The sequence below is a fragment of the Orycteropus afer genome, unplaced genomic scaffold (genome assembly GCF_000298275.1).
Source record: "Orycteropus afer afer isolate SDZICR_OR568_19922 unplaced genomic scaffold, OryAfe1.0 scaffold00067, whole genome shotgun sequence".
Taxonomy (NCBI): domain Eukaryota; kingdom Metazoa; phylum Chordata; class Mammalia; order Tubulidentata; family Orycteropodidae; genus Orycteropus; species Orycteropus afer.
In genome coordinates, this window is record NW_006921654.1 from 3,376,293 (window position 1) to 3,389,497 (window position 13,205).

The 13,205-nt window shown below is 50.8% G+C and overlaps 1 protein-coding gene across 1 annotated transcript; it reads left to right on the forward strand.

Moving 5' to 3' along the window:
* Positions 1 to 372: 372 nt before the first annotated feature.
* LOC103196618 (carboxylesterase 3) lies at positions 373 to 12,992 on the forward strand. Its single transcript, XM_007940386.1, has 13 exons — positions 373 to 454; positions 2,941 to 3,145; positions 3,251 to 3,389; positions 3,555 to 3,688; positions 4,222 to 4,375; positions 4,487 to 4,591; positions 6,109 to 6,216; positions 6,611 to 6,751; positions 10,377 to 10,457; positions 11,530 to 11,677; positions 12,316 to 12,465; positions 12,614 to 12,692; positions 12,797 to 12,992. Exons 1-13 carry the CDS (start codon positions 373 to 375, stop codon positions 12,990 to 12,992), a joined length of 1,722 nt encoding a protein of 573 aa, XP_007938577.1.
* The last annotated feature ends 213 nt before the right edge of the window (positions 12,993 to 13,205 follow it).

The window sequence follows — 13,205 nt, forward strand, 5'->3', positions numbered from 1 at the left end:
CACACACACCCCAGGCCTATTGGCCCACTTGGAGTGGTGCCCTAGTCATTGGCCACCCCTGGCTCAAGTTGGTGACAGGGACATCTTTCAGTGAGTGCATGGGGTCTAATGAAGTCACAGAGTCAGGAGAGCTAGGATTGGAACCAAGGGCTAAAGAACTATAACGGCCAGGCTCCTTCCTGTGCCTGGGCTGTCGTATCATCCGGGCCTCTGCAGGGCACTCCTCCGCTCCCGCCTCCCTCTCTAGTCTACCTTGTAGAGTCAGTGGGTCCTGGAGCAGCTGGGCTCCAGCCAGGTGGGTGGACCAGGCTGAAGGGCAGAGTTCTCACTCCACCTACCAATTCTACCCACTACCAGCTGGGAGCAAGGAACATGGGGACAGCAGTAAGAGATGGCTCTAGGGTCCAGGTCTGGGTGGCCTATCTGCTCCTGGCCTCCCTTACTGTGGCCACTGGTAAGACACAACTGCAGGCCTGTAGGGGTGGGAGTTCTGGTCGGTGGAAGGAGTTGGAAGGAGGGGGCCGGAGAGTGGTAAAGACAGGGAGGGGTGGGTAGCCTACTCAAGGAACAGCTCCTCAATTCGTAGAGATACCAGGGGTGGTACATACTCTGTGTGGGGGCTTTGCCTTTGCCACCTTGTTTGATGCCAGGGCAGCCCTGCCAGAATTGTACCTATCTTCAAAAAACAAAAAACTCCAAACTCACTGCCATCAAGTTGATTCTAACTCAAACTGACCTCCATTGGGTTTCCAAGGCTGTAAATCTTTACAGAGATAGAAAAGATGAATCTTTCTTTTGCAGAGCAGCTGGTGGGTTCAAACCTCTGACAATTTGGTTAGCAGCCAGGGTTCCTTTGTACCTATCTATCATATAAGTAATCTGAAGTTCAGAGAAGGTGAGTGGCTGGTCCAAGGCCACACGGCACGTCTGTGCATCCCAGGAGAACCCGGTTCCTTCACTTTGGTCCTGATTTTGGCCTGGAGGGGAGTGGTAATGATGGCAAGCCAGGGTGGAGGAAGTCCAGGGCATTCATGGGACTCATTTATAAAACTGGTAGGGGGGCAGCAGTGGTTGACCTCCTCTAACTTCACAAGAAAGGGAGAAATTTTAAGATCAACAACCAGCAACCAAGACTAATTCCTATGAGGTGGAGGTTGGACATGCATCTACCCTCCAACCTTTTTAATCAATTCTGTCCTTCCAATGACACTCTCTACTTCTCTGCTGGTTTCAATAATTCATTGCAATGGCCACACAGAACTCACAGACAATACTCACAATCACAGAGTTTATTAGGGAAGTAACAGGTTACAACTCAGGATCAGAAAGGACTCAGGATAGTTCTTCGATCAGGACAGCCTCTTCTCAGCCTTGCCCACAGACATGCCTCTCTTTGGGTCTCAGTCCCTTGGCCTGCTCAGGCAAGTGTTACAAAGCTCTCTTAGCTCTGCCAATAAATGCCCAGAGTCACAGCATTCTGCTAGTAAACCTTGGCTGGAAGGTGCTCAGCTATAACTCCGTGGGTTGGCAAACTTAGCTCCATCGAGTGCCCAGAGGCACCCCACTAAGCCAGAGAGATTCCTGCCTAAAGGTGCACAGCTTTCTTGCTTCACAGGCCGGTAAACCCACTGTGCCATCTCCTGCCAGTCTCCTGGTTCTATTGCCTCTGCTGCTGCTTCTTGCTGTCTCTCCAATGTTACAGCTCTCTGTCTCCTGGGGATCTTAGGAGTCTCCTAGCTCAGGGGCCCCTAGTCCAAAGAACACACTCAGTTCCCATCTCTTCTTCTTGGTGGTATTCAGGTTCTCCATTCCCTGCCCCTGAAATGGCTCATTTAAGCCTAGTGGGATGGCAAAACTGACCAATCCCCACATTAGGGTTCCATACACCTTATTTGTATTATCCCACCTCCACAAGGTTCCATGCATCTTATTTACATTATTAGCAAGCTATCCAATTCTCTTGGGGTCACAAGCACCTCACATTTGCATAGTCCTACCCAGTCGTTTGGTGGGAGTTACAAAGACTATGGCTTGAAGGGCCATATTAAGTGATTCATTGCACTGTGCCTCTCACAGGGCAGCTGGGCAGGGGACAGGAACAGAGCCCAGAACAGTAGGCACTCACGGAGTGCAAAAACGGCAAGGAGGCCACATGTTCTGACCTCCTCTGATCTCACAAGAGGAAGACGGAATCACCATCAATAGCCCAAAGCCTATTCCTGTGAGGCCAGACATGCTGCCTCCCTCCAGCCCTTTCTCCAACCATTCCTCCCAAAGCACCCACTACCTCTCTCCTGGGTTCGTTAATTCGCTGCAGTGGCCACGCAGAACTCACGGATTATGAAGTTTATTAGGGAAACACCAGGTTACAATTCAAGTTCAGGAAAAACACTCAGTCTCTCTCCCAGCCCACCGTCCCTCAGCCAACAGTCTCTCACAGTCTCTCTCCCAGCAGTGCATGTCCCTCGGCGTCTCACTCAGCAATGCGTGTCTCTTGCATCTCTTTCCCAGCAACGCGTGTCTCAGGAGCATGTGTATCTTTCAGCAGCACGTCTTCCTCAACCAGCAGTTAGAGAGAGTTCTGCATCTAGGAGGACTCCTTTTGAGCTTGGCCGAGTGGCCAAACCAATCAATCATAGCAACAGAATTCTAAGCACCTGAGAGTGAGCCTCCCATAACATTGCACTGTGCCACACCCAACAGAAATAACCCAGGTGGACAACTTTAGCAATCAGGAGCTCCTCAGTTGCTCATAGCAAATCCCACCTTGGAGTTTACAAAGACTTATGGATAGAAAAGCCACACTAAGTAATTTACTACACTGCAGGGAGTGAGTGCTGAGTGGGTCTGAAAGCATTCTTCACCCTGTGAATCCATCTGCCACCCTAACCTCTTATGGAGGCTACAGACTCACTCTTGGCCTCTCTGCTCTGCCCTCAGAGACTGATGTCACTCAGCCTGAAGTGGACACCACCCAGGGTCGCCTGCGAGGGCTGCAGGTGAGCGTGAAAGGCACAGATCACCGCGTGAATGTCTTTCTAGGCATCCCATTTGCCCAGGCACCATTGGGGCCGAACCGGTTCTCAGCCCCGCTCCCAGCACAGGCCTGGGAGGGTGTGCGGGATGCCAGCATGCCTCCCCCAATGTGAGTAGACCAGCGGAGGTGGGAAGCAGGCTGGTTGGCAGGAGTCCAGTTCCTGGGGTTGGTGGGGCTGCCCAGGTAGCCCCTAGATTCATCCTCTGGTTACAGGTGCCTGCAGGAAGTGGAGAGAATGGACAACTTCAGGTTTGTGCTGAACGGAAAGCATCAGGTCTTCTCGATTTCAGAGGACTGTCTGGTCCTCAACATCTATAGCCCAGCTGGGGCCACCACAGGGGCTAGGAGGCCGGTATGTAGTAGAGAGGGCCCTGTCCCCTCATCCAGCTCTGTTCTGCCTAGCCTGTCCCTTCTCCATCCCTGTCCCTAACCTGGCCCAAAACTTCTGACAGCGCCCTGGGCTGGTGGATGGGCAGCTGGGGTCCCAGGACCTGGAGTCACTGTCACATCTTTGCAGGTCATGGTGTGGATTCATGGGGGCTCGATGGTAGTTGGTGCCGCCACCTCCTTTGACGGGTCAGCCCTGGCTGCATTTGGGGATGTGGTAGTGGTCACAATCCAGTACCGCCTTGGGATGCTTGGCTTCCTCAGGTGAGATAGCAGGCTTGGAGGAGGGCATGGACTGCACAGAGGAGAGGCTGGATCTCGTGAGGTCTCAAGGATCTAGGATGGGTGGCCAGAGCCTAAACAGGGATCTCTCAGATGGGGTGGGGTGTCTGGGACCTAAAACTTTCTCCCCCAAGCTGCCTGGGCAGAGAGGGTGCTCTCTGGAGCTCCACCCTGAGGAAGGAGCCTAGCCAAAGCCAGAGTTGGTGATAAACTCTGTCCTTTGGGCAAAGGTTGCTGGCTCCTGGGCTGGGATCAAAATCACAGCGTGGTGTGGGGACAGAGAGCAGCAAATTCTGGCAGCCACTGGAGAGCCAGCCCTGGCTGGCTGCCCAGCTGGGCCTGCTCACACAATGTGCCAAGCATGTATACACCTAGCATGGCTCAGAGCCAGCCAGACGGTGGGAGCAGAGGAGAGTACAATATCCTTGTGGCTGGTGCAAAGCAAGCCTACCAATGCCAAAGAGAACCTGCCACAGGAGTCAGGTTATGCTAACCACTGCCCTCCCTGCCACCAGCACCGAGGACAGGCATGCACCAGGCAACTGGGCCTACCTAGATGTGGTGGCAGCTCTTCACTGGGTGCAGGGAAACATCACCCCCTTTGGGGGCGACCCCAACTGTGTCACCATCTTTGGGTCGTCTTCAGGTGCCATGATTGTTTCTGCTCTGGTGAGTCTGTACTCAGGCCTGGAGGGCAGGGTGACTGGGAGGACTCCTGTGACCCTGAGTCTCCTAGCTCTTCTGCCCTTCTCTGACGGTATTCCTCCTCTGCTGCTCCAGGTCCTGTCCCCGCTGGCTGCAGGGCTGTTTCACAGAGCCATAGCACAGAGCGGAGTCATTAACATCCCAAGGATACAGAAGTCTGACCCACTGTCCTTGGCTCAGGTCTTCATCTTCTTCACTCTCTCACCTTGCCAGCACCTGCCCCACCCCACCCTGTGCTGGCTCTGGGATCCTAGAGGAACTTCCTGTTAACAGAGACAGACACACAAGGATGAAGGGAACATACCGCCATAGGAGCTAAGAGGAAACGGCCATTGCAGGGGGTGGGAGGGCATGGAGAGTAGTCAGGGATGGCTATCTGGAGAAGGCCGCTATTGAGCACCATCTTCCCCAAGGTGGGGCCTTGGGGAGCAGCCCTCTACCCTAGGTAGCCTGAGGGAGGAGACCTGTATTCCCAGCCACGTGCTGCCCGAGAAATCTCCATTCAGGCTCCGGAGGCCCAGCCTAAAGCCCGGTTGTGAGGACTTGGAAGGATAGACAGGGGAATCCACGGAGAGCCTCTGGCTGGAAACTACATCTACAAAGTCTGGAGATGTGAGACAAGGGGAAGCAGCAAACCATCAGAGACGGAAAGGAGCAGGCTAGAGGACGGAGCAGGAAGTGAAGCGGCTAGAAAAGTAGGGTGGAGTCTCAGGGACATCATGGGCCTTGTCTGCAAATCTGGACTTTCTCCAGAGGGCAGAGAAGCAGGCTGAAGGTGAACTAGCCTCTCAGAAGCTCACAGGGCCTTGGAGTGGAAGGTGTATCAAAGGCAGAAATCCTAGAGGCCTTGAAGCCAGGGAAAAGTCAGAGTTCAGGCAAGGAGAAGAGTGTGGGGCAGGGGGTAGTGCCATGGGATAGGTGATGGGGGTGGTGGTGAGCGGAACTTGGGAGACTGGCTCTCATGGCCTCAGTGCCCTCACCTGGCTGTAGATCTCAGCAGAGATAGAGAAGTGGGATGGACGTCTTACCCCCTAGGTGCAGGGTGATTCAGGAAGTCTGGGGCCCCAGCACAGACAAATGGCCTCTTGTCTGGAAAACAGGATCAGCTCCCAGCTGCCTCAGCTATTCCCTCACCATGGCCAAGAGAGGTTTTCCAACCACAGACTTTAGGTCTTCCAGCTCTCCATGTCCTAAGAAAAATGCAGGTCAACCAAACACTCCAATGGCCTGCTACTGACCGTAACGACCATGTCTCCCAGCCTGGTATTCACAGCCCATGAAGTGACCTGAAGCCACCCTCCAACTTCATCTCCCCCTGACACCCTGACCCTGCCCCAGTGTCACCTCTCCATCATCCCCTTGGACTTTGGCACTCACTGCTGGAGTCCTTCCCTTTCCAAATCCTATCTCATGTCCTTATTTACTCTGCAAACTTACTGATGTCTCTGGTTCTGGGGACATGTTTAACTAGTGGTGACACTGTTCTCAGAGAGGCAAAGGGGACCTGGCCACACACACAGATAATGACAATAAGATATAATGGAGGACATACAAGGTGGCTGGGGGCCACCCATGCTGTTTGGCAGTCATCTTTGACATCACCACCCCAGCTCACCTATAGACTCTGTGGGAGGCAGAGGGCCAGGAGGTGGGGTGGATGGGTACAAGGGAGGCTAGACACTTTTGGCTGTCTCCAGAACATTGCAGACTCCTTGGACTGCCCCTTCAACTCTGTGGCTGAGATGTTGCAGTGCCTTCGGCAGAAGAGAGGTGAAGACATAATCTTTACCAAGAAGTCCCACCAGGTGCATCTGTGTCTTTGGGGACATGGTGGGCAAAGGCACAGAGAGTCCTGTCTAGCTCCTATGTGAGGAGGGGGGCTGTTAGGGGTCTGAGATGAGGCCTGGGACAGCTCTACCATAGGGGGAAAGGGTTGAGAACCCAGGTAGTCCTGGGGCCTCAACAGGGGGCCATGCCCAGCCCTGAGAGAAGAGTCCATCTTCTAGAGAAGAAGCCTGTTTGGAAGCACTAGTTCCTGTTCTCCCAGTGCCTCATGGGCCCCCTAACCCTGGCAACATGCATGCACTCACTTTCTCTCCAAGCTTAGCAGCTCAGGCACATAGTCAGGTGGCCCTTGGGGGTTCCATCCTTTGAGGCTGGGCCTGATGGGATGGTCTCCTGTCTTGCTTTCTCCTACAGAAAACGTATGTCATGCACCACACCATTGATGGTACCTTCTTTCCCAAGAAACCCATGGAGCTCCTGAAGGAGAGGCAGTTCCACCCTGTGCCCTTCCTTCTGGGTGTCAATAATCACGAATTTAGTTGGCTCATCCCCAAGGTGAGTGTCCTCCAGCCCCTGTGCCCTTCAAGGCTCTGTCATGATCAGTCCTCTGTCACCCCACCATCTCCCCACAACCCTGTGAACTGAGCACTCCTGTTATCCCCATGTGATAGATGAGAAAGCTGAGGCTCAGGGAGGTTTAGGGGACTTGCTCGAGGTCACCTAGCCAAGGCTTCATTTTTACAAAGCAACTGCTTCCTTCTTGGGACCAAGCTTTTGTGCAAGGTGGCCTTCCAGGCAGTGTTCATCCATGGCATATTCCAGCCTTGGTGTCTGCTTTATACATCAGGCTCTGTGAAGCTGGCTGGTGTGACTCTGTACCTGAGAAGCTGCTTCTCAGGATTCAGGAAACATCAAGACCACTGGGAGATTGCACGACCCAAACACCTTTCAGTCCCTGCCAGGTGCACAGGCTGCCCCACACCGAATGTCACAATCACACTTCCTTCCTGAGCACCCTGTCATCTCCTGCAGCTGCTTTTGCCCATCATGATCAGTGATTGCCTTTGATGACTGCAAGTCCTTCCACAAAGGGAGGGCCCCATCACAGTGTTCCTTCACAGCTTCTGGTTTTTAACACTGAAGCTAGTAGTGCACTGGACATCTTCATGTCCATGGGTTTTGTCACCTGTGACTTACTTCTTTGGAAACAATCCCAGCTGCTTGCTGACAATCAAGGATGAAGAAGTTTCTAGGTCAGGTGTGTGTGTATGTTCACTGGCAGAAAAGTATTGGGGCAAAACAGTGCCCCAGGCATTCTGGCAGGCAACTTGCCCCATACCGTTAGAGCTGCCAGTTTTGCCCCAGGCATTCTGGCAGGCAACTTGCCCCATACCGTTAGAGCTGCCAGTAGAAGTGAGAGAATCAATATAGCTAGCTGTCCAGACCTGGACAAACCTGCTGGGCATGGAATGCTGCATCCAAGACCTGTAGCCAAGGCTGCTTCTCAGGAGTTGGGTGGCTCAGGGGGCTGCTTGCCGCAACACTGGTGTTGGCATTCCCTGAACCCTCCTCACTGTCAATGTGAGTGTAGCTGTACATTTTCGAGCCAACCAATGCTGAGTAAGAAGCCCTGGTGGCGTACTGGTGGAAGCACTCAGCTGCGAACTGAAAAGTCAGTAGTTCGAACTCACCAGCCACTTCTCAGGAGAAAGTAAAGATTTGCAACCTCAGAAACCCCACTCTGTTCTATAGGGTCCCTATGAGTAGGAATAGACTCTATGACAATGGGCTTGGTTTTCGGTTGTGGATGCTGAGTTTACTAAGTACCCGTGGTGGAAGTTATTGTCACGGAAAGTAACTCACACTCCTATGGAGACCTCTCCACTTCTCACATAGGGCCTTACTATTTTCTCAAAACGCTGTGGCTACTTACACTGCTGCCAGCAATGTGAGTCTACAGGGTTCAATGCAACCTTGTCAGCATTTGTGATCACCATTTTTTTTCTTTTAATATATCGATTTTATTAAGCTACAATTCACATACCATAAAATCCACTCTTTTAAAGTGTACAATGTAGTGTTCTTTTTAGTATATTCAGAAAGCTGTGTGACCTTTATTGTTTTTAGCTGCCATCCAGTCAGTCCCCCATTCACGGAGATCGCATGTGCTCCAGAGTAGGACTGCTCCATAGGGTTTTCTTGACTACAGTCTTTTTTAGATTTTATTTTATTTTTATTGTGATTTGGGTGAAAGTTTACAGAGCAAATTCACTTTCCATACAGCGGTTCACATACACTTTGTCTCATGACATTGACTGTAGTTTCCCACAATGCATCTTCCCTGTGTCCTTCCCTCCATGTACTCCTGCCCCTGAGCTGTCTCCCTATGCATACACAGACCTTCTATTCTCCCATGATTAATCTCTCCAAGGAGTGTATTTACCTCATGTAAATGTTCACTTATGTGCCTGTCTTTTGTTTGGCTGGAAGCCACAGGAGTGGGTTCAATTCCAGACCTGAAGGGCAGCTAGGGACCATAGTTTCAGGGGTTCCACCAGGCTCTATCAACCAGCAAACCTGGTCCCCCCTGTTTTTTTATGATTTTGAATTTTGTTCCACATTGTTCCCACTCTATCAGGGTCTCCTACATAGATTCCCCCTCCAAGTGGTTGACAGTGGTACTTGGCTACCATCTCGATGGAGCAGTTCACCAGACCTTTCTTCCAGGAAGTCTCTGGGTGGGTTCGAACTGCCAACCTTTAGGTTAGCAGTCGATCACCAACTGACTGTGCCACCCAGGTTCATGCAACTATTATCACTATGTAATTCCAGAATATTTTTAGCACTCCAATAAAGAAATCCTGCACCCATTAGCAACCACTCTTTTTTTCCCCTATCTTCCCAGGCCCTGGCATCCATTCTTCTGCAAATCCTATGGCTTTGCCTATTATGGATGTTTCATATATTTATATTTATATGTTTACATTTCCATGGCAAAAATGTCCACCAGATATTTACTAAATTCATTATCTAAAACCAAAAATCAAACCTGTTGCCATCAAGTCAATGAAATAATATAATATATGGTTTTTTGTGTCTGACTGCTGTCACCTAATGTTTTCAAGGTTCATCTATGTTGTAACATATATTAATATTCTATTCCTTTTTAAGGCTAAATAAAGTTCCATTGTATGGATATACCACATTTTGTTTATCCACTCTTCAGTTGGATAAACTGATAGGCATTTGTTAGGCATTTGCCTTGTTTCCACTCTTTGGCTATGGTGAATAGAAACACAATTGATATTTGTATGCAGACCTTCTAGGTTGTCATTTTTCAAGCTTTGTTTCTTTCATTCCCATGCATTAAGTTTAGCTTTTTAAGGTCCAGTGAAGATTTCCATCTTCCTTTGGGTATGCACTCTTTGTGTTTACTCATCTGTGAATTTTCTTTTCCTGTTCTCACAAAAATAACAAAGAGCCTGGTAATAAAACTAAACTCACTGACATCGAGTTGATTCTGACTCATAGCAACCCCCCTTTGGGTTTCCAAGGCAGTAAATCTTTACAGAAGTAGATTGCACAGTCTTCCTTCTGAGGAGTGGCTGGTGGGTTTGAACTGCCAGCCCCCCTGGTTAGCAGTCAAATGCCTTAGGCACTATGCCACCAGAGCTCCCAAAATTAACTTTACTAGCTGATATTTCCATATTGCTTAGTCTGTGTCAGGGCCTTTAGATGTACTCCTTCACTTAGTCCTCACGACAACCCTCGGAGGCAGGTCATTCTCATCCCTCTTTCACAGATTTGGAAACTGAGGGATGGAAAGTTTAAGTAACTTGTCCCAAATCATGCATTAGTAAGTGCTAGAGCTGGGATTTGAACTCAGGCAATCAGGGTCTCAAGTCTATGCTCTTAAAATTATATCATATAAAAATGTTTAATGTTTTCAATTTTCCCCGTAGCCTCTCCTTCTCTCTCTCTCCCTTCATGGTAATCACTTTTCTGCTATGTTTAGTACTATTTCCCCACTCAGTTGAGGTTTATCTTTGTGGGTATGTTGACTCATGGATTTGGCCATGCTTGAATGGAGGCACAGGGCTGTATATGTTTACCTGCGTGGGGCTGGGGATGGGGAGGACAGTGGTCAGGTTGCACTGAGAGAAACTTGGTGTCCCTGCAGGGCTGGGGTTTCCTGGATGAGACTGAGCAGATGAACCAGGAGGGCCTTCAGGCTCTACTGAGGACCATAATGACTGAGATGGTGAGATAGGAGGGAGGAGGCCAGTGGGTGTCCTGCCCAGTATGGTCTCAGCCTCTACCCTCCAACACTCGCAACTGCCCACCTATCACCAAACCCTTGATCCATTTACCAAATTTTAGTTCCACCCAGGAATTTCTTTGGGCTTGATTCTCAAAAGAAGATTATCAGCATCCTCATCACTGTCATCGTAGAAGCTGCCTCTTAGTGAGTGCACACTATGTGCCAATCTCTGTGCTGAGCACTGGGATAGGCATTCATCTTCTTCAATCCTCATGGCAACCTTCTGAAGTAGGGACTTTCATGATTTGCATCTTATCGATGAGGAAACTGAGACTCAAGGTCTCATGAGAGAGGGTAAGGGACAAAGGCAGGGTTGAGCCAGCTCTCTGACCCCAAAGGCCCAGCTGTTAAGATCATGCTGTCAGACATGGAGCTAGATGGCTCTGGGGCAAATCCCAACCCTTGCCACTTGCCCACAGTTATCCTAACCCCTCTGAACCCATTCCTTCACCTATAAAGGAAGGGGTGTGATACTTCCAACTCACCAGAGTTGTTGTAAGGAGACTGGGTGATGAGGCTACCAGGGAACTGGTACCCAGAGGGGCTCAGTCTATATACATTTGCCTTCTTTGGAACCCCTAGGGTCTTGCCATCAACACACCCTCATCCCTTCTCTCTGGAGCTGTGGGAAGCCTCCATCGTTTGTTTGCTCATTTGCTTCCTGTTAGCAGAAATTGAGCACCTCTTCCATGTCAGACCCTATGCTGGTGATGTCACGTATGCTGCTGAACAAGAGTGCCAGGCAGGAACTGACTTTCAGAGAGGCTCAATGACCTAGTTGGTGTCACATAGCCAAGAAGTGGTCCCAGAGCTGGGATTTGACTCCAAACATGAGTTCATCTTGCCCAGACTCTATCTAGAACCTCCAGAGAAACGAGGAGGCAGCTGGCTGCTCTCTGGAACATGAAGGCCAGAGGAAGGCCAGAAGGGAGGGTTTGGGGTTGGGGCTTCTTGGGAGGGTCTGTTGCAGCCTTGGGACCTGAGAAGGCCTGAGCTTGTTTTTCTGCCCCAGGACATCCCCCCCGAGTTGATGCTTACCCTCATAGATGAATACCAAACTAACAGCATGGATCTGCGGACCAAAGACCATGGGCTTCTGAACTTGCTGAGTGATATTTTAATCATCTTTCCTACCTTGAACTTCTCAAGAGACCTCCTAGGTGAGCCTAGCCCTGCCCATCTGCCTCACCCCTCTCAATCTGGCCTAGGAGCTAGGTCATCACAGGTAACTTGACTGTGATACAGTGCAGTCTGTCCCTGGTATCTGGTTCCTGACATCCCATGCCCACTGTCACCCCCACACCCTGCTTCTTCTCTGGGGTGCAGCATCATAGTAATAAGAGGTGACTGGCACTTTGAAGAAGAGTAAACTGAGGCTCAGAGTGGTACAGTAACTTGTAAAAGGTCACCCAGCAGGCCCCTCAACAATCCCTGGAGATTCATAGCTGAAAAGTCTTACTTCCCCCCAATCTGGTGGATAATTCCTGAAAGCCCTAAAATAGCTTAAGTTCCTAATGTGTGTAGCCTTGGGCAAGATACCCAACCCTTCCATGCTTTGGTTTCTACATTGTAAGATGGGGATAATAACAGAATCTAATCTATGAAATTGTTTTGAGCATTAAATGGTTTATTCCACATAAAGTACAGCTCCCAGTGAGTGCTCAAGAACGCTCACTGCTAGTCAGGTGGTCACCATCATCATCAGTATTATTCGTAGTGGTATTATGGGCCTGTCTGGCCGAAGGCAGGGCCTGATCAGGCTGTGAGCAGCTAATCTGATCCTGGCCTCTCTCTGCAGATGCTGGAAGCCCTGTCTTTTTCTATGAGTTCCAGCATCGCCCTAGTTGTTTTGCGAAAATCAAGCCAGACTGGGTGAAAGCTGACCATGGAGCTGAGTTGGCCTTCATGTTTGGGGGCCCCTTCCTCATGGACGAGAGCTCCCTCCTGGGTGAGGACAGATATGCAGCCCCTAAGCAGCTAGGCTCCAAGGCGAGGGGTGGGGGACTGCAGGAGTAGAAGTCTTGTATCAGCAGTGGGGACCCCTGAGTGTCCTCCAGACTCACCTGACCCTGACACTGGTCTGTCCCTCCCACCAGCCTTTCCAGAGGCCACGGAGGAGGAGAAGCGGCTGAGTCTCACCATGATGGCCCAGTGGACACATTTTGCCCGGACAGGGTAAGAGTGAGTGACATAACTGGCCGTAGACCTGAGTCACTAAGGGTCTGCCCCCAGGGGGATCTCACAGGAGACCTCGGCGCTCATTCATTTCTCCCTTCCAGGGACCCCAATGGTGAGGGGCTGCCTTTTTGGCCCCCCTTTAACCAATCGAAGGAATACCTGCAGATCAGCCTGGTGCCACGTGTTGGCCAGAAGATCCTGGAAGCCCAGATGAAGTTCTGGACAGAGACACTCCCCATCAAGATCCAACAGTGGCAGCAGAAGCAGAAGGGAAAGAAGGCCCAGGAAGAGCTCTGAGACAGGGCCTGGGCCTGCTTGGCTGGGACCACCCCAAGAGGCGGCAGAGCCTCAGAAAGGCAGCTTCCCTCTCCCCTGCTAGGGAAGATTTCAGTCCAGGCTGCTGTGGGGTCATGTCCCTTAAGCATCAGCCCCTCCATGGCTGGTGTTGTGCTCTCTTAAAATGTCACCAGGCTGCTTCCCACCCCTGGGCCTTTGCACAAGCTCCTCCCT